At 48.5% G+C, this 25,614-nt stretch overlaps 3 protein-coding genes across 7 annotated transcripts; 1 reads left to right on the plus strand and 2 right to left on the minus strand.

Moving 5' to 3' along the window:
• Positions 1–1,661: 1,661 nt before the first annotated feature.
• Positions 1,662–10,734, minus strand: LOC128769962 (oxygen-regulated protein 1). Of its 3 annotated transcripts, none has more exons than XM_053884125.1 (5): positions 10,389–10,734; positions 9,349–9,502; positions 7,410–8,082; positions 7,048–7,198; positions 1,662–6,756 (listed from the first exon to the last, which is right to left on the minus strand). In XM_053884125.1, exons 3-5 carry the CDS (start codon positions 8,064–8,066, stop codon positions 2,426–2,428), a joined length of 5,139 nt encoding a protein of 1,712 aa, XP_053740100.1. In that variant the 5' UTR covers positions 8,067–8,082; positions 9,349–9,502; positions 10,389–10,734; the 3' UTR covers positions 1,662–2,425. The 3 variants fall into 3 exon arrangements, with proteins under 3 accessions (XP_053740100.1, XP_053740099.1, XP_053740101.1); XM_053884124.1 differs by having other exon boundaries at positions 10,372–10,734; XM_053884126.1 differs by lacking the exon at positions 10,389–10,734 and having other exon boundaries at positions 9,349–9,505.
• Positions 10,461–14,709, plus strand: tcea1 (transcription elongation factor A (SII), 1). Of its 2 annotated transcripts, none has more exons than XM_053884128.1 (9): positions 10,461–10,660; positions 11,956–12,018; positions 12,091–12,196; positions 12,385–12,484; positions 12,557–12,702; positions 12,818–13,029; positions 13,096–13,242; positions 14,232–14,303; positions 14,371–14,709. In XM_053884128.1, the coding sequence occupies exons 1-9, from the start codon at positions 10,586–10,588 to the stop codon at positions 14,377–14,379; spliced, it is 930 nt and encodes a 309-aa protein (XP_053740103.1). In that variant the 5' UTR covers positions 10,461–10,585; the 3' UTR covers positions 14,380–14,709. The 2 variants fall into 2 exon arrangements, with proteins under 2 accessions (XP_053740103.1, XP_053740102.1); XM_053884127.1 differs by having other exon boundaries at positions 10,464–10,660; positions 12,554–12,702.
• Positions 14,710–16,121: 1,412 nt separating this feature from the next.
• Positions 16,122–25,380, minus strand: rgs20 (regulator of G protein signaling 20). Of its 2 annotated transcripts, none has more exons than XM_053884289.1 (5): positions 25,014–25,380; positions 20,982–21,148; positions 20,105–20,179; positions 19,801–20,035; positions 16,122–18,718 (listed from the first exon to the last, which is right to left on the minus strand). In XM_053884289.1, the coding sequence occupies exons 1-5, from the start codon at positions 25,206–25,208 to the stop codon at positions 18,530–18,532; spliced, it is 861 nt and encodes a 286-aa protein (XP_053740264.1). In that variant the 5' UTR covers positions 25,209–25,380; the 3' UTR covers positions 16,122–18,529. The 2 variants fall into 2 exon arrangements, with proteins under 2 accessions (XP_053740264.1, XP_053740265.1); XM_053884290.1 differs by lacking the exon at positions 25,014–25,380 and adding an exon at positions 22,427–23,868 and having other exon boundaries at positions 16,123–18,718.
• Positions 25,381–25,614: the final 234 nt, after the last annotated feature.

A 25,614-nucleotide genomic window follows, 5' to 3' on the forward strand; every position in this document is an offset into this window, starting at 1 on the left:
CAAGCTAAAACAACAAATGAATTAAAACCAACAAAGAGTTGCAAACGATGAAGAGCAATGCAACATGAGTCAGACAAAAGAGTCAGTACATGAACACGCTGATAACTCACTAAATGCTGATGAGTCGCTTGATACACTCTTGAGTCACTTAACAAATACCTCAACAAACACAGAGTGCCTGGCTGGATCAGGTCCGTGAGCCAGGCGTGAGGAACCAGACCTGGTCTTAATCTGGACGCCACACTGCTCAAGTTCTACTACTGTCGAGTCACTCGAGTCTCGTACGTTCCTGCTGTGGATCTGTCGTGGGGATCTTGGACTGAAACCTTTTATTATTTCCTCCAGTCGAAGCCATTCTCCTCGGAGATGAATCGGTGTGGCAGATTCATTAGAAGGGGCTGTGTGCGCGCCAGCGAGCACACAGAGATCTGAAAGAAGTAAATCACCAAGTGAGAAAACAGAGCGCGGGGCCCGCTGCTGTGGTGCCGGTGGTCCGGGACGTGACTCGCCACGGTCTTTCTAAAAAGCAGGAAAGAGTCTGTCGAGTTGCAGAACCGTGCGTGAAGTTTGAGGAGATGAACTTTACTGGAAACAGAAACTTGCCTAATCTTTGGGTGGAATTTAGGCAGCCGGGCTATTTCTGCTCGTCTCCATGGCGACGGACTAAACCTTTGGAGAGCATCCAGAGCGGGCACTTTTGAGAAACCTGCCTCTTTCACGCTCTTTGTGGCCCCTTCCTTTGTCTCCGGCGGGTGTGTGGGAAGAAAGTGGAGGGAGATGAGCGCCCCCACCGGGCTGTTAACCCCTCACCTCCTGAGCTAATGAAGGAAGCTGCGGCCAGTGTGACAGCCGCCGTCACGCGGGTGTCAGCAGCATATGTCTGATGGCAGCCATGACAGAGTGACAGCTGCGGATGACGGCCCCCGGCGCTCACCGGCCCGAGGGGCAGACAAGTGTGAAGTCCTTCAGTCAGGAGACAGAGCTGCTCTGAGTACAAGTCAGCAGCAGCCTGATCGCGAGTCATTTCTCACTGCTCTGAACCACTCGGCTCCAGGCCTCACGGGAAAAAACAACGTCAACATTTGGTCTTTTCAAATGGGTTACCATCCATACACGGCTATCCAGACAGAGCAGTCACTAAACACCTTTGCCCGAATGAACACTAACTCATGAAGAAAACACCTCACAATGTAGAGTCACGAACTCCACAATCCAAAACCACAAATAAATAACCGAACCGGTGGTTCATTGAACTCTAGTTACCAACCACACAGAAGGGTCTCTCAACACAACAATGAACTCATGAACAACAAGGAATCATTCAGGCTAACATGAGTCGAGCAGGGGACGTGACGGATCCAGGGGTCAGATCATTTTCTTCATCTTCAGCATGTAATTACATCATTAACAGGAAGGCGCTTATTTAACGGCATCACAAGTAGTTGTTTTCCATTTAAGTGTTGAAACACAAACCAGTTGAAGACAATAAAAGGCCAGAGCGGCTTCAAACTCATGGTGCCAGTGGTGAATGCTGCGTTGGTCATCTGGCCTTGATCCCAGCATGCACTGCAGGCTTGAAGGACTGCGCTGCCCTGCAGTTTGAATGTTCTGGTTGGTTGCTTAGACCCCTAGTGGCGGCCTGCGAAACAGCATCCAGTGGGCTACAAATGGCCTGCGGGCCGTGGGTTTGAGACCCCTGCCCTACATACTTTCAAAACAGTCTCACCAAACACACTTACAAAGATCCAAACCACACACTGAACTCTCACCACTAGGAAGTAATAACCACTTAACAAGTCACTTAACACCGGAACAAATGACAAGATGCTCATGAAATAGTCAACTCAAATGACTCACGTAGCACGAGTCAGTGATACAAGCCCATACCAAGTCACAAAAAAGACTCACAAAACAAGGATTCAATGAACACGAAAACGTCTGAGCCATGAAAGACAACCTCCAGAGGACTCGCTAAACCGAGTCACCTGACAACTGTCTCTAAAACACTCGCAAATGAGCCAATAAAAGGGTGTGTGCGCCTGACAGGACACCAAAATCACGTTTTTAAAACTTTATTGATGAAAACAGTTTCCATTCCATTTACACTCACATGTCAGTCACACTGTGAAGCAGTTCAATAAAGCGTCTCACACAAATATGTCTTTGGTTTTTCATAATCCATTTGTTCAATATTAGCTCAGCATTTCCCTGAGACAGATCACACATGCTGATTAAAAGTAAAGTTCACAAAATATTTTGCCACAAAAATGCATAGGAGAAAAAAGAGTGCTAGTAGCAAAACCACCACAAGCAGGACTTGAACCTGGAGATCCTTGCAGTGCGCACCAACTACTACACACGACACCAATAGACTTGGAGTCGCTGAAAGAGAAGAGGCACGCTGGTCTTCAGTGGTAAACTTGCTCTACAGAATCGGACAATACTGGTTACACCTCAGACGCAGGTTTTCCATGGAGTCCTGCTCTTGCAGTAGACCTTCTCGCACTCTAGAGGTCCCTCTCGCCTGCGTCACCACGATGGTCTCCTCCTGCGGATGAATTTTTCTGTCATGCATTTTGAATTCCACTGAGGTGAAGGAGGACAGGCTGCCATTTTTATTGGCCCATGTTTTGGAGGTGTCGACAGTGGGGGACACTCGCGCCCCCCGTCCCGCCCCTCTTTTGGAGCTGTAGTCGTCGGAGAATGGGTCTGAATCGCTCCCGTGTGGCATGTTGTAGTAGGTGCACTTGGGAGAGGGAGGTTTAGCCAGATCCTCCAGCTCGGAGGAGGATATGGCACCGAGGGGGCTTTGCATGGTTTTGGACTGGGTCGGGGAATCCAAGGTGTCCAAGGAGCTGCTGTCTAACTGGCCGTACATTCCCTGGGCGAGCGGAGGGGATTTTCTAATGAGGTGGTTCTCCTTGAGCAGCCATCGACCTCGATCAATCAGGACTCCATCAGCCGCGTCATGCTCGGAGGCCACCTCAGGAGCGGCCTCTGGATGGGCTCTTAATGAGCTGCCATCCTCCGTTGATGCCTCTGGATTAGCGGGAGGACTCTTGCTGCTTCCTGACTGGGAGTTCCCTTCGGCCGCTGAGTCACCTGTGTGACGCACTGACTGAGCCTCACTAACGGACGTTCTCTCGCCGTCTTCTGAAGCGATCTCGAGCGACGCCACGGTTTTAGGCGCCCCACTTTCGTCGCTCTCCGGCCGGTAGTCGGATAACTCGGAAGTGTTGGGACTGGGCAGACGTTTGGAGGAGTACATGCTCTTCTTCCGTCGCTTGGTTCTGGTCGGCACGGCTCGGTGCTTGTCCTGCGTGACCCTGATCTGACCCTGGCTGTCGTACGTGAACACCAATGAGGCCGACTGCAGAGCAGAGTTGATGAAGTCCAGTAACTCTTGGGAAATCTCAGCTGGGTGAGGCTGAAAACTGCGGCTCTGCTTCGGCTCCTCAGATTCAGCTTCGGTGACGACTTCAGTCTGGTCTTTGTCGTCCTCATGGCTGTTCTGGAGTTCATCCGGTGAGGACTTCTCTCCCTGCTGTGTCAAGTAAGAGGCCTCCTCAAGGACCTGTTCATGAGCAGCTACCGTTCTCTCACCTCCCTCACCATCTTCACTGCCTCCCTGCTCATTCTCACCATCCGTCTGCTCTTCCTGCAGCCCATCCTGAGCCTCCACCTCCTCCTCATCTGGCTTGTTCTTCTCATCCAAATCTTCTGCACGCTCAGAAACCGTCTGTCCATCTTCCTCGCTCTCTTCATCACTGAGCACCACTGTCTTCTCCTCTTCCTGATGTGTCTGATCTTCATCAGAAACGCCTCCTTGCTCTTCATGGCTACCTCCACTATCTTCCTCCTCCGTGTCCACCTCTTCTTCTATTGTGGCAATGATATTCCTGTCTTCTGTCTCAGACTGCTCCTCTCCTCCTTCCGTTTCCTCTGCGTCCCGCTCATCAGTATCAACAACGCTGTCGTCCATGTCGGCTAACCTCTTACCTGCTTCTTCTTTCAACTCCTCTCTCATTCCACTCGCTGTCCCTTCCTCTTCTTTCACCACGGACTCCTCCTCAGTACACTCGTCCTCACTCTCCATCCGTCCCGTTACACTGGTAATCCCTCCACCCACCGCCAGCTCTTCACCTAATTTTTCATCATCATGTGTTTCAGAAACGTCTGACTCTTTGACATCCGGGTCCTTGACTAGATCAACGGAAGCCCCTTCAGTGGCCTCTTCGCTTGAGTTGGCTTCCTCTTCCACCACTTCCCTTGACTCGCCAGCACCCTCCAGCGCTGGGTACAAGCATTTGGAATGGTGTATGGTGAGTGAGATCTCCTCCCTGAGGTCTTGCGGCATGTTCAGCTCCTCCATCAGCTCTTCAATACCCTTCTGCTCCTCTAAAAAGTCGCCCTCTTCCGAGACCACGTCCAGGGCAAATTCTGTTTCAGAGACCTTGGGCGACGGCGGCTCACTATGGAGCCTGTCCCTCATGATCTGGAAAGCCGTCCAGCGGTTCCTGAGCTGAGAAGATGTTCTACTCTGCAGCTCCGTCAGGCTTGCCCTCTGCTCTTCCTGGTCCTCGATGGTAGAAATCTTCTGCAGCGACTCCAACATCAGCATGGCCTCGGGGGCCATGTTGGTTTTGCTTGGGCTGGAGATGGCCAGGGTATCCCTGAGCGTCATCACCGACAGGAAAGACAGTAGGGCTTTGCATGAAGCGCCAAACACTGACGCCACTTGGCTTGAGAAGCTTGCAATGCTGGTCGATTTGTCTGCGTCGGTTGACTCTGATTTGTCTTCCTGATCCGAGGCGTACATTTGCTGCAGTAAAGGCAGGGCCTTTATTTTAGGACTGGCTGTGGAAGGTTCCCACTGAAGAGGCGCCAGTGCCTCAGCAGATCTGTGTGACCGCTGCATGCCCTCCTGATCGACAGCATCAACTCTGACATTTGGCGCCGAGGTACTTAAACCTCTTAGTGGGCACACATCGGGCTGCAAAGCTCCGCTGGAGGGAGGTGCAGTCAGGGAGGATGCTGATTCCCCGGAGGTGTCTGAGGTCAAACCCTCTTGTTTAGCATTAGTCCCATTCTTCTCATCCGACTCAGAGTCTGCACCGAGCTTAAATAACACTTTGGTGGAGGCGGTCGACTCTCTGGCGTCATCGGTGTACGGCACCTGGTCCGGACTGACTTCTTCCAACCAGCTCTCAACATACTGCTGGATCTCCTTTTGGGATGCATTCAAGGACTTGATCGAGACGTTCTCTCGCGGCTCTGAAGGGTTGGTGGGAGGGGTCTTGGCCCTGCGCTTTTTACCCGAAGACTTCTTCGGTGTTAAAATGTCTGAGATGTTCTTCTTCATTTGGGGGCGCTCCGTTGGGGTGTTGACATTGTGCCCGTTCGTCTTTGCAGCTGTCCTGGTCTGTTTCTTGGAGGTAGCTCCATTTACAGCCGACCTTGTTGATGCTTTTTGTTTTTCCCTCTTCGAGTCACGCTTGGTGGCCCCTGATGCCAAACTCTTCCGCTCTACGCTGGTGTTGCTGCTCACCTTGTCTGGCGACGAGTGCTTGCTGTTCTTGGACAGCGTCGCTGCGCTACCCTTTTTGTCCGAGCCGCTTGTTGATGTAGAACTCTTCTGGCTTCGTGAGGCCTTACTGTCCTTCTTCTTCAGATCTTTCCCAACAACCTTTGGGGCCTCTGTCTCAGCCACAGACGGCAGATTAGATGGAGGCTGGTGTACTGGATACAAAGGCTCGGACGACAATGACAGCATCTCGTCCCGCTGCCTTGGTAGGGAGTCCGTGGCGCTGAAGTCGATGTCATTGCTCGATGATGGGACTTCTGACCCGCCTGATGCTCTGTTTCTCGGTGATTGAGTAGCACCTGCAGTGTATTCCTCGTTTGCCAGATAGTTGTCGAAGCCACCATGGCTTTCATAGATATGCATCACCGTCTCTCGCACGTCCATTCCATGGTTCTGTATCTGGAGAACCTCAGCGATCCCAGAGGTGCCAACACCCGAACGCATGTTCCCAGCAGAGGAATTCCGAGGCTTTGGGACGGGATAGCTGCTGCTACTGCTGGTGTGTCTGACCACGCAGTACTCCTCCGTCATCTCTCCGTCATCTGTCTTCTCCATGTAGGAGTACTGGCTCACCGTCTTCTCCTGATGTCCCGACTCCATCCTCACACTTTCCACAGATGCTTTCTTCTTGACTGGACCAGGAGTCGGACGCCGTTTGAAACTCTTCGCTTCGTAGAATTCTTCGCTGTTGAAACACACCGCCTTCCCGTTAAAGGAGGAATGGCTGACTTCTTTGGTGTCATCCTCGCTGGTCGGAGAGGAAGACCCTTCTGAGGCGTTGTTCGAGTCAGGTGAGCTGCGGCGGGACTCGCACACCGGAGCACAGCTCGTCCTCTTGCAGATGGTGCTGCGGCTGAGCGTCGTGGTCCAGTGAAGGGTCTCCTCCTCTTTAATTGTGAGGTGCACTTTCATCTCCACTGTCATGCTGCCATCTTGGTTTACACGGAATGATTTCTCGATGTCGTCGTCACGGGGCATGATGCAAGTGTAGTGGCGGCCATCTGTGGGAGAGTCTTCCTGCAGCGGCACCGACTGCCGCTCGACCTCCGTTTCCGCAGACTCGTGATGGCGCAGCTTACGGTGCAAAGACTGGTTTATCTGGTTCACAATATGTTTCTCTGACGACAAGGAAAAGTTCCTGGAGCCTCTTCCACTCGAGGACTTGTTGGTATCTGAGGAATGGAAACAGAAGTGGTGTGTTCTGCACTTGTCTTTTGACACCAGAATCAAGCAGAGAACTGTTTAACCATCACTAAACAGATGCGCATCAATGTTTCAGAGGACAAGCAGGGAGCCGACTGGAGCAGACACTGACTGGACGCGTTATTTTGGGTTACAAATCAGGCTTAAGAGGTCATGACATGGGGACTTATTCTCACCTACCTCAGGCCAAGAAACTCCTGACGTTTTACAATGTCACGTGACGTTATATCAGTTGTGTACAAACACAGGTCAACACTTACGAGTGTGTGTCTGCGGCACCAGTGGTTCGGCAGCATCCAGCGGCTGTCCCGTCTGAGACCCTCTGAAAACGCTGTTTGCTAACCGGAAAGGTTCAGAACCGGCCGCAACGATGACTCCGGAGCACAGGATGAGAGCGGCGAGACCACCGACCTGAAGGAGACAGCTACATCAGTGGTGACGCTTCCTCTGGGGGATTCAAACCTCTGGGGTCAGGTGGTCCACACCCTCCACACGCTCTGAACCTTCTGAAAGTGTTTTTGAAGCAAGTCGCCTCAAGCGGGAATCGAACGTGTTTGAGGGAGTACACCACCATTCTGCAGGTTTAAATTCAACATTGTGCTGCAGCTTTTGAGGAACCTACCCGTCTTCCATCGGTGGAGTAAAGCTTCAAGACTGGGAACTGGAGAATCTGCGAGAGGTAATCCAACAAGGCGTCAAACGTTGGCGCTGTTCGCTTCTGCAACACGATTGTCCGTTTGACGGTGGGATCTCTGTTTTTAATGACTACAAGTCTCTTTGGCGTCCTCACAGCCACTCTCTCCGTGGTCTTCTCTGGCCGCTTCACCTCATTCCTCCTGCCGTACAGAAGTCCCTGCCGTCTTTGCCGGCCTGTGCTGAAGGGTCTGGTGGTGTTCCATGGAACCTGACGCCGGTTCACTTCAGCAAGGTCGAGCGGCTTGACCCTCTTCTGGTCAGAGCACACGTAGGAGCCTCCGTCGTGCAAGTCCTCCAAACCCTTGACCACGTGGGTTCCCCTGGGTGTGGTGATGGTCCTCACCCCGAACGGAAGAGGCACTTTGTTGGACAGGGTGTCCAGAAGCGCGTCAAACGTCTTAAACGTCCGCCCATTGATGACCATGCGATGGCCGCTGAACTTCAAATCGCCGCTTTTGTAGAAGCAGACCCTCTTGGAGGCGGAGGGATCAGAGACGGGCTGCAGCAGTCGAGAGGGTAAAGTCTGTCCACTGCCGGAGGAACCGGCCTGAGCAGGCTGGTCCTGGGTTGCTGCTTCGCTCATGATGAGTCAGAGACTTCTGCGCAGAAGAAGTCAAACTCAGGTGAAAGATGAAAGCAACTCAATGGTGCGTGAGGCAGTACACACACACACTGGGAGTAACAAGGAAGGAAATCAGAGTGCAAGAGGCAACCCACACAGAGCATACAACACAGAGCAGACCCAGTGAGGGGACGCTGGAATTGAACCAGAGACCTTCTGCACAGCAGCAAGTATATGAATGTGAAAACACTGTAACCATAGGAGTCAAACAGAAGGGGAAGCAGAAGCCACCACCATCACTGACCAGAGACAACAATGAACCATTAAATCTGATTCAACGCTTTGTCAGGGACAGTGTTAAGGGCTTCAGCTGTTGCAGTGCATTACGGGGCATGTAGTATCAGTGGATGAGGAGCTTCTACAACATACATTAATAGCAAACTGTGAACTATAATGATGGCCTGGTGTGTCACCTGTGCTTGCCAACTATGGCATGACATGAACCATGTCCTTCAGTAGTCCGATGGTTCAGCAGAGTTGACCTAAGCTCAAACCATATATTAAGAAGAACCACAACCAAGTTTTCCTCATGGCACAAGTGTCAAACTGACATACACCGACCAAGGCATGGGCCAAAATAAAAATCATTTACAAATCGAATTCTTTAAACAGAATACGTTTGTAAATAGAGACGCTCAGACATGCATGGACTTCCCATCCATCTGCATCGTTTCCGGTAGATTTTAGCTTAAATGGCTTTTATAGGTCTATAGGTCAAATATTTTTTTGTCCAACTGACATTAGTAGGGAATTGTAATTGTGAGCCAACTACATGCATGTGAAGTGTCTATGAGCCACATCACCTAACTAGAAGGCCTTGAGTTCGACACCTGAGATTTGTGGACACTTGCTATCATGAACATCATCAGACGACCTCAACTGCACCTGAGGGGATTCATTGGTGTTTCCTTTTACAGCGGTTAAATACAGTTCTAAGATTATGTTTTCATGCTGACTCAAATAAACAGCCAAAACACAACAAAAAGAAACAGCTATCAGGATGAAGACGCAAGTGATGGAGCTGCACTAACGGCTGGGTGAGGCACTGACACAGATGGCAACACACTGAGCGGGAAGCAAGGACTAAAATGAGCAGTTTAAATCAGATTACGTGCTCATAAAGTAAAGAGGTGACTCCTCAAAAATCACGCCCGGACTGGACTCCAGGACGGTCTGACCGAGTTTACACCACTGAACAAAAACATAGAACAACAAATTAGCACACACAAACAAAAGAACGTACCTGTCCTCTCACATGTCTCCTGAGTTTAGGCCGCTAGAAAGCACAGAAAAGTGCCGCCCGGTGTCCGTCCCAGCACAGGCCAAAGCCTCTCAGCGGCGTCCTGGCTATTTTCAGACGCTGACATCACGGCCAATTTGCCTAATCTTTGCCTGCACTTAATCAGCACATGGAGGTAAAAGAACAAAGACTGTGAAGTTAATGCATTGCAAATGTGTTTGTGCTGGATTCCGTCTATACAGTAGATGCATAATAAGTCACTTAAAGTATGCAAATAAAGAAGAAAGAATTCAAACATATTTCCGCAGATCTTTTAATATATTTCAATAATTTTAGATCAAATGAATTTAACAGAGGATTTTGGGTGTTTTGGTGTTGATATTTATCCTGCTACTTTGGAACTGAAAGAGTGTCAACAACATGAATGTGGTGAGAGACGGCCTCTGAGGTGAGATATCAAGTCTGGCGGGGATATGTACAGAAGTTCATGACCCCACTTTTAGAGAAAGTAGCAGAACTGTTCCAGATCCTGGGAGATACTGAAGGTGGAATATCTCCAAATCGCAGTCTGCATAATCAGATTAAAGTAGTCTTGTCCTAATAGGGATTAGAGCGAGAATGCTCTTGCTCAGTAGAATGAGGGGGAATATATATATAATAAACACATTCCGACTGAGGTTTGTTGACTGAAGTAAGCAACATCCAGATCACATCATTTGTGTTGTTATTGGATGAATAAAAATAAAATCATTTAGTTGCTTTGATTCTTCACAGTTTATCATGACTGATCACTGCAGGACAGACAAGTCCAACGAACGTGTTCATGCTCGCATCACGTCCGCTCTGACAACAGCAACAGTTTCCATCATGATCAAACCATTTCAGCAGCGACTTGGTCAGGCGATTATTTACCGCCTTTGCTGGCACACAATGGCGCCATCTTATGTTAAAGTAGAGTAAAACGTTTTCTTCCTTCCACGACATCACACAAACATCACAAAATAAGCAAAACAATGCCATTACTACCTGATTTTTTTCCCTACATGTTTGATCCACAGGTTTACTGTAACGGGGATGACGTTATCTGTCTCGATTGGTTTGTCCTGATCCCCAGCGGATCGACTAGTCGGGTCTGCTACACAGCGGAGCACCCGTTGCTCGCAGCCGCTCGCTTGCGTGGTCTTTGTATAGACCTCTGTCTCTTTCCCCCTCGATCTGGGCTTGGAGCCTGTCAGCCACCATGGGCAAAAAGGAGGAAGAAGAGATCATCCGCATCGCCAAGAAAATGGATAAGATGGCGCAGAAGAAAAACGGGGTGAGACGTTTGTCCGGGATGAGTGTTGTGTTGTTAGCCACAGCAGCTAGCTTAGCTGCTCACGGCTGCCTCCACCATGAATACAACTAACCCGATGGCAAACACGCGCGAATTGCTCCAGCTACACCGACCACCGTGCTAACGTGGCGTAAAAGTGCACGGGAACGTGCAGTTTAGCGGTTGATCACGCGTGCAGGGTTATTAGCCGCTAACTGGCTAAAGTAGCCGCTAACCTCTGACAAACCACCAGCAAACATTTGGAATTCTCCTGCATCCCATTCAATCGATGGTATTCCAGTGTAGCGTGCCACGTCCTTGTTTTCCACTGTTTGCTTGGTTCACTTTCGTTTCCGCGCCTGAGCGCGTGTTTACATACCAGCACGTCGCGTCTTTGCCTTCCACGCTGCTGAATGAACTTCACAGGAACAGCGGTGCCCCAAACTGGAATTCAGAATTGAATGTGTTGCCACGGTCAGTGGGGAGCCCACCAGCTAGGAAAGTGTTTTGGAATAACGCGCTGAGAGAAAATAAAATAAGATATAATAATAATAAACAATAAAATAAATAAGCAACAAAGGCTGTTCACAAAGTCAACAGTCTGGCGGAAGAAGCTGTGACGGGAGGTTCTGGTCTGGATGGACCGTCGCCTCCTGCCAGAGGGAAGAGGGACAAACAGTCCATGTCCAGGGTGAGAAGGGTCGAAGGCTCTGATCCCACCTGCACGTCTCTGGGTCCTGGAGACATACAGGTCCTGAAGAGGTGGCAGGCTGCAACCCATCACCTTCTCAGCCGAACGTACGATGCACTGCAGTCTGCTCTTGTCTTGTTGGAAGACTCTGGAAATAGCGCTGATCAAGGATTTACATTGCTTTAGTTGTAATTATCGTTTCATTGTCAATTTGTTTTGTTGGGTCTTGAGATGATGTCGCCACTGTACTGGGAAACAACTCGGTCATCCCCAGTTCTCAGTACGATCCCGGCTGCTGATGGTTCCCACCAGCCAGTCGAACCTTTTGAAGTCGTGAGTTTTCATCCCAGTTTCAGAGCACATTCCAGGAGGAAAGCATCCCTCCTTTTATGATCTTGTTTTCACTGTCTAGTTTGGGCTGCAGCAGTGTTGCCATGTCCAAAATTTCCTCTAACGTCTTCCACACCAGCTGCATGGAGTTTGTGGTTTGAGAAGTAGGAGATGGAAAGTTTTAAACTGCGTGCTGGTGTCGTCCTCGCTAAACATGCACTTTTGTCTTGGTGCTGCGCTTGGAAATGTATTCAGCTTTATTTCTCCTTCTCCTCAGTCGGGGGCGCTGGACCTACTCAAGGAGCTTCGCAGTATCCCCATGACCCTTCAGTTGCTTCAGGTAGTCCTTTTCTCTCACGGCTTCAGACGTAACAGAGAGGTGGCCGAATCCAACCGACATGCTTCCTTTCAGTCTACCAGAATCGGAATGTCCGTGAATGCCATCCGCAAGCAGAGCACGGACGATGAGGTGACCTCCCTGGCCAAGTCCCTGATCAAATCATGGAAGAAACTTTTGGGTAATGAACCCTTTAAATGTGATGGCTAAATCTGAGTTGTTGAGGGATGTGGGTTAAACACGATCTGCTCCCTGTCTGGTGGTTGGTGAGGTTCCGGTGCTGCTTAGTAACCAGGCTGTGCTCTCTGAAGCTGTGACTGAATCAATCATGTAAATGTGACATTTCCCCCGTGTGACATGGGTGCGCAGACGAGCCAGGAGGTGGAGACAAACCGTCAGATGAGAAGAGAAAAGAGCAGACGACTTCCGTTTCGCCCTCCCAGGGAAGCCCCGAGGCTAAAGAGGAGAGGTAATGGCCTCACAGCCACACTTGTTCTCTTCCTTCAGTGGTTGAGTCTGTGATTTCAAATCTCCGCAGCAGCTCCAGCAGTAACTCCAGCAGCAAGAGCGAGTCGGCTGACGTTGCTGCCAACACGTTAATAAACACCTTTCCTCGAGCGCCGAGCACCTCTGACTCCGTACGGATCAAGTGCAGAGAGATGCTGTCCAACGCTCTGCAGGCCGGAGGTACGCGTATCGTCATTACTGATGCTTTTTCATAATCGTAATAATCCATAGGTTCGGTGCATCAGAACAGAGGTGAAAACCATCAGAGCAAGTTTAACGTGTCGTTTGGTTTCAGATGATTATATCGCCATCGGTGCCGACTGCGATGAACTTGGTGCTCAAATTGAGGAATATATCTTCCAAGAGTTCAAGAACACCGACATGAAATACAAGAACCGCGTGCGGAGCCGCATTTCAAATCTGAAAGACATGAAGAATCCCAACCTGAGGCGGACGGTGCTGTGTGGGAGCGTGACCCCCGAGCGCATGGCCAAGATGACTGCCGAGGTGTGTGACTCTCCAGAACCTTCCGCTGCTCTGGCGTCTGTGCTATATGGCGCTGTGGTGTTACAGGAAATGGCGAGCGACGAACTGAAAGAAATGAGGAAGAACCTGACCAAAGAAGCTGTCCGGGACCATCAGATGGCCACCACCGGCGGCACGCAGACAGACCTGTTCACTTGTGGCAAGTGCAAGGGCAAATGCTGCACCTACACACAGGTGCGTGGAGGTCGCCGTCAAACAGGCCTTTAAAGTAGCTGGGACTTTGAAACGGGCCGTCCAAAGCCCCGCCCCCAGCCCCTTCCCCTCCTGACACGCCATGTCAGCGACTGACTTGACAACTTGCTTTGTGAAAAACAAGCTGTTAACTAGTGATTTGTACAAAAATAACTTTTTATAAAAACAAACATCTGAGTCAAATCAGAAACGCTAACAGAGTCGCTGTTGCCACGGTAACACTTTCAGATGCAGGAGTCTCCTGGGCAGCTGTTTTACTCAGCTGTCCCTGAGTCATTCAAAAAAAAACAACAACAACATTTTGATAATGATTCTTTCCCTTTCTACAAGCTAAATGTCTACAGTTTTTACATTTGTATCTGTGTCTGTTTTCTGAACTTCAACACATTTAAACATTCATTCATTTAAAACAAAATATATATGAAGGCACTGCCTCTTAGTTAAATAATAGAATGTTCAGATATTTTGATTTGAATTGTGAAAAGGTTCTTCATCACAAAAGACAAAGGACCGACAGTTTGATTTGGAGAATAGAATCTGACTAAATGATCATTTCTTCACCTGATTTCTAATGTTTCTTCAGTAGCATCTAGGAAATGAGTCCAGACTGCTCCATAGTTCAAGTCAACTGTTCAGAGACATGAGATACAGCAGACAGACGGCTCCATTTAACCCCTAAATAAAGCTGGCAGAGCAGCCTGTCAGACACCAGCGGCTTCTACCAGAGACCTGAAACATTGAGTTTCTCATCTCTGCACTGAGTTCACTGTTCTATTGAGACATCAACAGACCATGATGCTGGAGACAAACTCCACTAATAAGTTTCAAGAGAGACTGTAGTGTCCAACACATGGAGGAGAAGGAACATGATTTCTCCTGAGAATTATCACCGAAATGACAACATTTATTGTGATATTGTTTTGTCCATATCGTCCATCCCTACTCATTGTTGTCGTTTGAAACCCACCCAGGTTCAAACCCGCAGCGCTGATGAACCTATGACCACGTTCGTCTTTTGCAACCAGTGCGGCAACAGGTGGAAGGTGAGCTTATATCACGCGCTGTCCCGTCGTGCACTGCAGCAGTCGACACGCTGTTTTGTGTTTCCAGTTCTGCTGAGTCGGCAGTCCTCCTCTCCAGAAAGTAGCAGAACTCCTGGACCAGATCATTGCGACGGCATCGGATTGGAGCTTGTTCGCGGCGTGGCAGCCCACGCGCCGTACGGCGGTGCCGCAGCGGTTACCGTCTGAGTACATATTTTGTGGATAGATGAGCTAAATGTCCCCTCTCATGAAAATGTTTGACCATTGTTATTAGTTGTTTCCTACTGTCATTTACATGCGAGTGATTTTACCGTTCTTTTATCTGCAATTTTTATATGTAGTTTTAACTATTGTTGGCTTCACCCACCACAGCGATGTATCCGTTTATTTAATTTCCCGAATAAAGTGTAATCCATTTGATTAAACCCGAGTCCCGTCGTGCATATGTTAAACCAATACAATTAGGGGTCTGAGAGGCGGGGGAGGGGGAGCAGTGGGGGGGCGGTGTGATGATGTGTCCACGGCGGTTATCGGCCGGATATTCATGGGATCAAAGGAAGCGCTGCATGTGAATGAGTGGTGCTGTTGTTGCATTGACGGAGCTCGGTGTTTGTGAAGCGCAGCTGCATCCACTTTGCGATGGTGCAGTCGACGGACCACGGGGGCCACAGGTGACGTGCGTCTGTCTGCGTGTCACCTCAGAGCAGTGTGAGGTTTTACAGCAGAGGGACGTTCGCTCCTTCCTGGTGGACTCTGCTGAAACTGTTGGGCAGTTTCTTCAGGCGCCACGTTGTGTACTGGGACTGTTGTGAGGACCGTCGAACCAGAAGACACGGGGAATTAATGTGCAAAATACAGGAGAACAAAATGAAAAGCAACCAAATTCTGCATTTCCAAAGGTTATGAAATGGGCTTTATGATAATCTTTTCTTTAGTTTGGATATATGACACTAAGGTTTTCATAGAGCAATGGATCTGTAAAGGTTAGTTTAGTCGCAGATACCAGTCCAAGTGCCAGTTCTGTGGAAAAGCCACCGTCATTTCTAGGTCATCAGTTTGAGGCCCACATAAGTACAGCCCAAGGGCCACAGTTGGCCCCTGAAAATAATAAGTAAAAATAGATGTGATCTTTTTTTTTTTGTTCTATTAACTTCCCCATTATTAATTAATACTTTTCCCCATAAAATAATTTATCAAAATTCATCCATTGTCTTTGTTTTTCTTATTATATATTGCAGCTCAATCCATATAGGAGTCTGAAGTAGTAGTAGTATTTTATTTTCTTGAATAAAAATCAGATTCCTTCTTAATCTGAAGGTAAACGGAGCAACACTGTGTCCAACTCACGACCCGAGGGCCAATTCAGGCAGCCCAACACATTTAATTCGGCCTGCAGTAGCTTCAAAAGCTCAATGTGAAAAATTCCATTCGAAGTCCACCAAAGACCAGTCGTGTGTTCATGACAGGCTGGTTTCTATCTCATCGAGACTTTAAATCATCAATCTTGAGACTTAGCTAATCCGAAGAACGTTGAGAAATGGAGCTATGAGGCATCCACGTCACGTTCTGTTGAGATGAATATTTCCTGTCACAGACACTTAATAAAACTCTGCTTGACATTAGTTATTGTCAGATTAATATTTCAAAACATATATATTTGCAAGGAAAAGTTAGCAGGAGAAACATATACTAAGAAGTGATGTTGTAGGATAAAGTTTTATATGACTTATTGGAACACTATCCTGACATGTAATATTCATATATATTAAGGTCATTTTGGAAGTAGAATGAAGAAATATTCCCTGTGATCTAAAAAACAGAATGCGTACGTGTCCACTCCACTTCTGTGAGCTTTAGGTTTCACACAGTAGGAACACCAATGGTAAAATTATTGTGCTTTATTTTTCTCTTGATCAAAATGCCCACAAGTCGTAATTTTCTCAGGTAATAGCAGAAAACCTAAACTGTAAACATTCACATTATTTGTTTTCAAAAATGTATTTCTCAGCGCAAAGGAACACGTTTTGAAGAGTAAACAGAAAAGAAATCCAGTATTTATAGGCATCGCTCCAAACCACTGGCTTCGACTGTGAGTGAGGTCGATCCGTGCGCCGCTCGGGGTCCGGAACGCTCGGGCGAGCGCCATCGTTCCACGAGAAGCCAAGATCGACCCCAGCCCTGTCCGTCCACTTCCGTTCCTCCCGGGACTCGTGCGGCCGACCGACGCCTTCCGCCGCCGCCAGTCACCACGACCGTCCTCCATTAGAGAGATGAATGTCAAGGCACTTCCTCGGGTGAGGATCTTGTCTTTGAGTGACATGTTGGTGAGGCAACAACGTAATTGAAAGAAAACTATCAGCAACAGTATTTGAACACTTGGCAACTCCAATTTTGTCAATATATATACACTCGACAAAAGTGTGAACACAGTTTACATGGTAGCTTTGGTGTTGATGCTAAGCCAACTTCACCAGTCGAATCGCGTCCAGGGAACCTCTGGCTCAGAGATGGAATAAGTCAGCGTTTTGACAAGAACGGAGAAGCTCCACTCGGAATTCTGGCCCCAAAATGGCCGACTTAAAGACCACGCGAGTTTAAGAGTCAGGTTGGAAAGGTTGGAGCCAGCAGAGCAGCAGGTAAATGACTGAAGACGTGTGAGGTATGTCTGAATAATATACGTTTTTTATATCATCTATTTCCTTACATCCCTTCTGCATCAGTCCCCATCTGTTTTTAAAATATCTCTACCTTGATTTAAGCTAAAAAGAAAAAAGTAGATGAGCTTCAACCCGCAGCGAATAAGCTAAGCTAAGTTAGCGCCTTCCACTGTGCCGCTCCCATCGATTTAAGTCGAATTCACAACCATATTTATAATGACCGAGGCCATTCTGATACATTTAGTTGGTTCACAAAATAATGGCTTCAGAAATATGCTAGCATTGTCATTAGCTGATCACAAGTTCAAACAAATGATCAATCTGAATATAAGTCTTTGCATTTCGAAACTTCATGAAATAAGTTTTGTAATCTGCCTCAAGTGTGCGACAAAATAAACTCTTCCACTGAGCTAGGACCTGCTAATAAGCTGCGTTAGCGCCATGTAGTGAATGTGCGTTTGCTATTCTCTGTTTCAAGTGTGGCAGCATGACAAGCTCTGACTCTGCTGGTATTTCGTTTTCTCACTTGATATTTATACTTCATTTAAATGGCAAAAATGCTCGTGTTTGTGTAGTCATCTTGTAAATAGCACCAAAATACGTCACAAAAAACGCTTGTAACGGTTAACTTCCATGATATTCACTGTACAAAATACTGTATAGCTGGAGTTAGAACAGATAATCATGCTGGTCATTTGGGTTGTAGTCGGAGCCGACGCATTCATTTGAGAGAGAAAGATATATGTATTTACTGGAAAAAATAGCTTCAAATAGTTTACTTTGAATATCCAATGACAGTTTTGAAGAGGAATGAAAATTCTTTTCTGGACTCAAATGAATGCAACTGCTTAGGTAGTTTTGTGTATCGTACTAGGAGACGGACACATGAATCTGTAAGGGGAAAAATGTGACTTCAGCCTCCGATTGCACACTGCGACAAAGCTATTGCTTCTTCCTGTTTGCTCTTCCAGAAGTGAGACAAAGAAAATGGAACTGGAGTTGCCAAGTCGCCATCACAGGTAGCCACCCAGGAGTGAGGTGAAGTCAAAGAACCCAAAACCAAACAGAGCCCCGATAAAGCTGCCCGCAAAGCGGCTAACGCGTAGCCTTTGACTGGAGCTTTGATTTTCATACGCAGTAAATAGAACCTGCCATTTTCACACAAAATACCCACGACTCCTTTTGACTATTTACAAACTCATAAATATATATAATCTACATGGGGAGTCATTCCCCTCCCCCCAGACGATCATACAAAAACAACCGAGCATAAAAAAGTCTCAACAGAAATAAAATAGATTATTTCTATCAAAGCAAGAGGAAAATAAAACACAAGTGTTGTCTTATTCCTTTGGAGTGTTTTGCTTCGTTGATCTGTCGCAGTACTTGTGATGTCGAGCCCTCGGGAGATTTTAGACCTGAGTGTCTTCGGTCAGATCACAATAGCTCTGAGATCCCTGGGAGGGGCCGGGCCCGGGGCCCGGGTTTACGTAATCCTACACTGAACACACAAAGAAAAAGGTTTTCCAAACGGGACGGGGACGAGGGGGGGGGGGGATCACAGGCGAACTAAGACTCGGGAGACTGCTCGGACAGAGTGTTGAGCAGGTTCTTGTAGGCTGAGGAGTTCATGTAGCGAGGATACGAGTCTCTTTGCATGAGTGTGTAGATCTGCAGCTGGGCGTCGTCGAACGTGTGCGAGGTGGGTTCCAGCATGTTCCTGTTGATGGACTCCCGCACGCGCGAGTCAAGGCTCACCTGGGGAGGGGACACGGAGCAGGTCAGCCACCAGGACAGAAACTGAAACGGAGCAAACATCCAGGTCGCGAGCAGAAGACCTCCCTACTTTGCCTTTCCAGTCCCATGAAGTCCTCCATCTTCACCTCTCTTTATCTCACAACACCGCCAACATTCCTGCTCCAACACTGTCTCTCCTCAACACAGGTACTTGTCGCCCTACTTGAACAGGACAGCGACTTCCAACACCTCCTCCACCCTTCCTACGTGTTAAAAATAGAGCTCAGTCCATACTGTATCCATATTTTATGCTCGCAATATCGATATTATTATCAATGTTTTTGACATCTATCGAGGCTTGTGGCAAACACTCAATAAGACTAGGCTTCAACATCTCCTAAGCTTAGCGCTATCATGGTTGCAACCGCAACTTCAACTGAGGTTTTCTACATATTTTTGTCTGTAGAATAATAGAGCCTTCATTTTTATAATCATCCATAGCTATGTTGAACGGCCCCGTACGCAGGGATTTCCCAGCAGTCTTTGTGGTTTTAGTACCGTCAGTGCCACCTCACCATCGGTCGAGCAGGACGGTACGATTCACTCTGCAGTTTGTGCCTCCCACCTGCCCCCAACTCTTAAATTCCGACATTTCTTCTCACCCCCTACGCTGTGTTGGTTTTTACATCACATACAAGTTAGCGCAATATATCGTATCGCCATTCCTGTATCGGGGCACGTATTGTATCCGTATTGATTCCTGCCAATACGCAGCGCCTCCTAGCATTAGCTGAAAACCAACATGGCAAATCAGAGCGGCAGAACTGTAGCCCTTCATCTCCCGCGGAAGCGTGTTCTTCAGATCAGTGGTGAGTGCTAGCAACTGCTACGATCGGCTTCATTTCACTTCTTCCTTGATGAATTGTCCCTCTCTGCGTACGTCAGTCTCCTCAAAATGTGTTTGCTTTTGTAGCGGCACAGTTTGGTGCGTAACCATGCCGCGACCCTGCGTTAACATGTACGTGCCCATCTCTGGACTCCGCCCTGCCTGCACTCTCTTCTTCACCTCCCTCTGCCAGGGAGGTGGTGTGTTTTTCCAGTACCTCTTTGGGCGAGAGGATGGAGATGTAGTCCTCATAGATGACCCGAGCCTTCTCCTCGATCAGGCTCTTGTTGGTCTCCTTGCAGAACTCCTCGCAGGCCAGCCAGAAGAGCATGTTTTCCTCGCTGAACTCGGTGCGGAGGAACTGCCGGAAGGCGTTCCTCCCCGCTGGGCAGCACATCAGCTTGTCAAAAGACTGGGCCCAGGCGCGCACCTCCTCCAGCGTGGGCTTGGGACTGCAGGGAGAACAAACACGCCCAGAGTCAGCCTCTGGTCGTCCCAGCGCAACGCGGAGATGCACGCACCAGTCCTCACAGTCTGCGGTCCCTTCCTTGATGTCGTACGATGACTTCCTGTTTCTGTCTTCCCGGTCCTCATTCCTGACACAGACAGGATTATTCAGCGTGATTAAGCTTCACACTAGCAAGTCCCTGCCCAGTCTCTCGCTCACACCCCAGTCGTTTCTGCTCAATGATCTTCGAAACACACTCACGGTCTTCACAGGGTTTTCTTCACATTTATTTTTATTGAAAACATCGACTGACCTATACGTGCGACCGTGTCACCACCATCATCATCCTCACTGCGTACTTTCATCACAGCCGCTTCTTCTGTTTCCTGCGCTCACTCCCATCACTTGTCTATCTCCCGCCTTAAAAATCACTACAGTCTGTCTCCTTGCAAACAAATGGAGCCACTTTTGGATGATTACTTTTCCATTTTCAGTGAGATGTCATCCCAAGTTTGCTCAATTTTAGAGGTTCATTTACGACACTGTTGCTGCCTTTGGTCATGTTTTCTTCCTCTTGTTGTTTTTTTGTGTCGTCATAACATATCAATGTTTTTGCCGTCATTTTCACTTTGGCACAATACTTATCTGATACTGCATTCTCAAATTTTGTACTGCTTTTTCACACCTCTTATATTCCAGTGCTAGCTCATGCTAACAATCTTAATGCTAATATTGTTGTTGTTACTATAATTTTTATAGTAATAACAGCATCTCTTCTGCATCATTCTGACCTCAGTTTTTTCATCTCCATTCTCCCTGTTCGTCTAATAACTGGACGACTCCGATATCAACGTCAAGCTTCGCCGCATGGATGCTATGTTTCGACCCAAAACGCTACCAGGCAGGGTGACCACCAAAAGCGCGTGCGGCTCTGCATGCGGAGGACGTACCAGGAACAGCTACAGCAGCAGCACCAGCAGAAGCAACACGCATTGGAGGCCCGTGGGTTGGCTTGGCCCGGCTGGCCCTGCTGGGTCGGTGCGGTCCCCCCTGCTGCAGACTCCTGCTGCACCGACATCTGCCTCTTTCGCATCTCCATCGGCTCTGATCCCATGGGCTGCCGAGAGAGCAGGAGTCAAGTTGAGGGAACTGAGGTTTTTGGATGTTCCTCTGGAAACAACCAGAGATCATGGCACGGAGGAGACAGGACGGCAGGTTTGGATGAAGACTGTATCTTTGCTGTTGTGGCATTTCTGTCATGTTGCTCATATTGAATCTTATCATTGTCTTCATGAAAATATTGCCTTGTTTATCTCTCCATCTTTGGTCTCAGACCCTCAGGGAATTGGAGCGTTGTGTGAAGTGTTGCCTGCACGACCTCTATATTCAGTTCAGTCTCGGTCTCCACTTCAGCACGAGTCCCTTCATCTCTGACTCCTCTGTCTCAGGTTCTCCACGCATACACCTCAGCAGTGACCACTCCTTCACTCGTGCTCACCTCCACCATACCTGCACTCTCTTCTTCACCCACTCACATGATCCAGTCGCTTCAAACATTCTCTGTATTCCAATGTTAGAACCCGAGTTTAACACCACTGACGCTGATATGAATGAAAAAATATTCTGGCATGAATATGTCAGAACAGAATTTAACTAAAAGTAAACAGTCTTGATCAAAGGACAAGATTTAATTTGAGCTTTTGTGTGATCTCTTGAAGCGGCTTTGACCAAAACACAGCCCGGATTTGCGCTGCAGTGTGGCTTTCAAGTGTAAATATGTATCAGTTGTGGTATATGAATCATCTCCATGGGCAATTACCGACCAGAGAGAGAGCCAGCGAACGTTCGCAGGCCTGTTCACATCGCAGGATTTCAACAATCGTGTCATCCGCGGGTCAAATCCCGTCATTTATGTAACAAAGCTGAGAGTCCGGCATCATACCTGACACGAGCGACGAGCCTTTAAACATGTCAGAATTCGGATGAGGGGAGGAGGAGGAGGATGAGGAGGAGGTGGCGGAGGGAGGGGTGGGGGGTGCAAATCTATAACCGCAGCATCTCTCAATCACACAGCCCGCAAAACCCGTCCAAAATGGACCGCGCAGACGTCTCGTCAAACGGCAGATTTCACGCCCCCAGTTGGGTTTTCGCACCGTCGCTCCACGGCGGATGGGATGGCGGTGGGGGCGGTCGCGTCCATTCAATGAGAAATCATGGCACCGCCGAACAAACCAGCTCGGATCTCACATGAAAACGACTGTTCGGTTTCAATGGAAAGTGTCTGCAGGGAGAATCGCGCCGCCAAAGCCGCTCCATCACGCACAAGACACACTCGCGCCACTCACGACGCCAGGCGCCACACGCTCGCGAACACGATCGGCCCCTCGATACTCACAATTTCACCATGTATGCACAGCGAGAAGAGGCAGTTCTTCGCCGAGATTACATCCGATGGCACATACGGCTCGTTCTCCTCCGACCGGCTGCTTCAAGTCACTGCGCATGCGTGTTCTCAAGAGCGTAAATCCAGAAGGTGGAACTGATCCGCGCGCTCTGGACCGCGATCGTTTCGTCTCAACTCGAGCTCCAGCGACCGAAGAGAGTGACAGTTTATTTCATGAGCCACCTTGGTTTATCGCTATTTTTAACATGGCTGCCACCAGTTTGAAATTGTTGCAGCCTTTTTTTCAGTGTTTTGAACGCATTTTTTCGTATCTTTATTTTGATTTATTGACCTTGTCAGCCATATTTGTCTCGATTTTTTTTAACAGGATTTGCCTGTCATCAACATGTATAAACCCCTAAATCATGGGTCTCAAACTCCAGTTTAAACCAGTTTAAATTGAAAATTAAATCATTTGATTAAAAGACTATGTTACAAATACTAGAGCAAATAAAAGCGATATTTGGGTGAGAAAAAAGTCATATTTACTGAGGACAAGACCCTTTTTGGGGGGTGTTTACCGCCACCGTCCTGAGCTCTGCAGGGTGCAAGCGGACCTACTCAGGACCCTCTTTCTCCGGCAGCCCTCAAGCAATTCCAGTAAACTGTTGTTGTTAATGTCCAGTTTCAGGTAGCTCTGTGCATGAGGAAAAACTACCCATGTTAGAAATGTGTTGCATTATTTTGTCAACACTGACATCTCAAGGCAAATGACGGTATTGCACCCAAAACTCCAAAGTGAGAAGATATTTTTTCCCTCCAAAATGTTAGATATCTGGATCAAATCGATGGCATGAGTATACACACACATTTAGTAAAAACGAATGGAATAAACGGGACCTTCAGCATGCACTGGGGCGCTTTGCAGATGAGTGTGAAGCGGCCAGGATGAAGATCAGCACCTCCAAGTCTGAGGCCATGGTTCTCGACCGGAATAAGGTGGTTTGCTCTCTCCGGGTCGGTGGAGAGTTCTCCCCAAGTGGTGTAGTTTAAGTATCTCGGGGTCTTGTTCTCGAGTGAGGGAAAAGGGGCGCGTGAGATTGATAGACGGGTTGATGCAGCGGCAGCAGTGATGCGGTCGCTGTATCGGACCGTCGTGGTGAAGAGGGAGCTGAGTCACAAGACGAAGCTCTGGATTTACCGATCGATCTACGTTCCCTCCCTCACCTATGGTCACAAGCTCACGAGCTTTGGGTTATGACCGAAAGGATGAGATCGCGGATACAAGCGGCTGAGATGAGTTTCCTCCGCAGGGTGGCTGGGCGCACCCTTAGAGATAGGGTGAGGAGTTGGGTCATCCGGGAGGAGCTCCGGGTGGAGCCGCTGCTCCTCCACATGGAGAGGAACCAGCTGAGGTGGCTCGGGCATCTGATTCGGATGCCCCCTGGACGCCTCCCTGGGGAGGTGTTCCGGGCTTGTCCTACCGGGAGGAGACCCCGGAGATGATGTCTCCGCTATGGCCTGGGAACGTCTCGGGATCCCCCGAGAGGAGCTGGAGGAGGTCTGTGCGGATCTGGAAGTTTGGGCTTCCCTGCTTCGAATGCTGCCTCCGCGACCCGACCCCGGATAAGCGGAAGAAGAAGGTGAAGGAAGCTGAGGAATGGCTTAAACATTTATGACACTAGATGGCGCGCCATATAGAATCAGTGTCCCGGGACGATGAAGTGGACACACCCACTATGTAGAATCCAAAAGCTGGGGACACGGTGATATTCCTCAAACACAAATGAACAGATCATCGCACAAATCATAAATTCACTGCTTTGTAGATTAGATTACATTAGATTAGATGGCCTTTACCAAGGGCTTCACAAAATGCCATGTAGTAGCTAGTATTAAATATGTTGGCAGTAAAGGGCCCTGAGGAGGAAAACAGCGATGCCTCTCATGGAGAAAATGACGCTTTGATAGAAATGGAGTTGAAGTTTGATCGGTGCAGAGACCGACTTTTTTATTGAGAATGTTCCCCCTTCTCTCGCCTTCACATTAGATGTGGCTTTTCTTCCAACAAAGATCTCAAAAAAAAACATTGAGGTATTAGCAAGCTGATGTTGTGATTGACAGATTTTCTCCTCAAATTCTGTGATTGTATTGTTACATATTTCACACAGTTCACTCGTAGAACTGAGACTTTTTCAGCGTGAGTTTTCACCTACAGCTGTTCTACAGAATTCACACTTGTGAAGCTGATATAAAATCTTGATAGATAGAATGTCATTTTAGGCACTCTCTAAACACAAGGTGCGAAGATTTTGAATGTCTTGTACAGGACCAAGTTGATGCTCCATATTTTGCCGCACCTCTATGTTTAGACAGCGAGTGCTAGTTAGCCCCACTATTTTTGGACTCTTGGTTAAATCTTCTTAAAGGCCATTGAGACAGGAAAAACACGTCTAACTTAAGACCTAAGACGCAGGAGCGATGCTCCGCAGACGACCGTGGAGAGCAGCAGGTCTAAGATGATGATTTCTGATGGCCATCCGTGACCCTCACTGACATGAGGACGGACGGCTGAATCGCACGATGAACCTGCACCAACCTCCAGGCACACCATCTCCTCCTCTTCTTCTCGGACCGGGTCATTGTACTCCACCGGGTAGCCAGCGCTGTTTCTGCGGCAGGTCTGGACCAGGTTCCTGATGCGCCTCCACATTAGGACCCTGGTGCGGGCGGCCACCCTCAGAGAGGACCTGGGCCTGATCCCCCACTGCTTCAGCCCTCTAGCACATGGCATGCTCCAAACAGACGGCCTCTGCCCGGAGTCTGTTCCAGACCATCGCAAAGCCAAACTGCTTCCTTCCGTCTTCTACGTTGCGAGCAGCATTGTGATCCACAGAGCGGGGACGAGGCGAGTGTTTACAAAAGACAGGGCAGAAGGAGATTATGGCAATGTTCCCACTGGAAGCAATCCTCATGCCTCTCTGCTCTGCTGCGTCTCACCAGCTTAGGCCAGATTAAGCCTGGAGGTCTTAGAGACGGTGTGAGAAGACCGGAAAGATGCGGGTTCATCTGTGATTCTGCATACTTCCTCATGAATTCCTGGCTCTAACTATGGTTTAAAAACACGCTAGATCGAGGGAACATATGGCTGAAGGGAGACACCCTGCTTCCACATCCTTCTCTCTGGAAACCTCCTGTCG

This window comes from Synchiropus splendidus, chromosome 13 (genome assembly GCF_027744825.2).
Source record: "Synchiropus splendidus isolate RoL2022-P1 chromosome 13, RoL_Sspl_1.0, whole genome shotgun sequence".
Taxonomy (NCBI): domain Eukaryota; kingdom Metazoa; phylum Chordata; class Actinopteri; order Syngnathiformes; family Callionymidae; genus Synchiropus; species Synchiropus splendidus.

What these genes read in the sequence shown, in the direction of transcription:
- LOC128769962 (XM_053884125.1), bottom strand. Translation starts at nt 8,066, where the DNA reads ATGAGCGAAGCAGCAACCCAGGACCAGCCTGCTCAGGCCGGTTCCTCC. An exon ending in ACTCCACCGATGGAAGACGG is followed by an intron (nt 7,199 to 7,409) that starts GTAGGTTCCTCA and finishes TGTCTCCTTCAG; the next exon opens with GTCGGTGGTCTCGCCGCTCT. An exon ending in GGTGCCGCAGACACACACTC is followed by an intron (nt 6,757 to 7,047) that starts GTAAGTGTTGAC and finishes TCCATTCCTCAG; the next exon opens with ATACCAACAAGTCCTCGAGT.
- tcea1 (XM_053884127.1), top strand. Translation starts at nt 10,586, where the DNA reads ATGGGCAAAAAGGAGGAAGAAGAGATCATCCGCATCGCCAAGAAAATG. An exon ending in TGGCGCAGAAGAAAAACGGG is followed by an intron (nt 10,661 to 11,955) that starts GTGAGACGTTTG and finishes CCTTCTCCTCAG; the next exon opens with TCGGGGGCGCTGGACCTACT. An exon ending in TGACCCTTCAGTTGCTTCAG is followed by an intron (nt 12,019 to 12,090) that starts GTAGTCCTTTTC and finishes GCTTCCTTTCAG; the next exon opens with TCTACCAGAATCGGAATGTC.
- rgs20 (XM_053884289.1), bottom strand. Translation starts at nt 25,208, where the DNA reads ATGCCATGTGCTAGAGGGCTGAAGCAGTGGGGGATCAGGCCCAGGTCC. An exon ending in TGCTGCTGTAGCTGTTCCTG is followed by an intron (nt 20,180 to 20,981) that starts GTACGTCCTCCG and finishes TGTCTGTGTCAG; the next exon opens with GAATGAGGACCGGGAAGACA. An exon ending in CCATCCTCTCGCCCAAAGAG is followed by an intron (nt 18,719 to 19,800) that starts GTACTGGAAAAA and finishes TCCCCTCCCCAG; the next exon opens with GTGAGCCTTGACTCGCGCGT.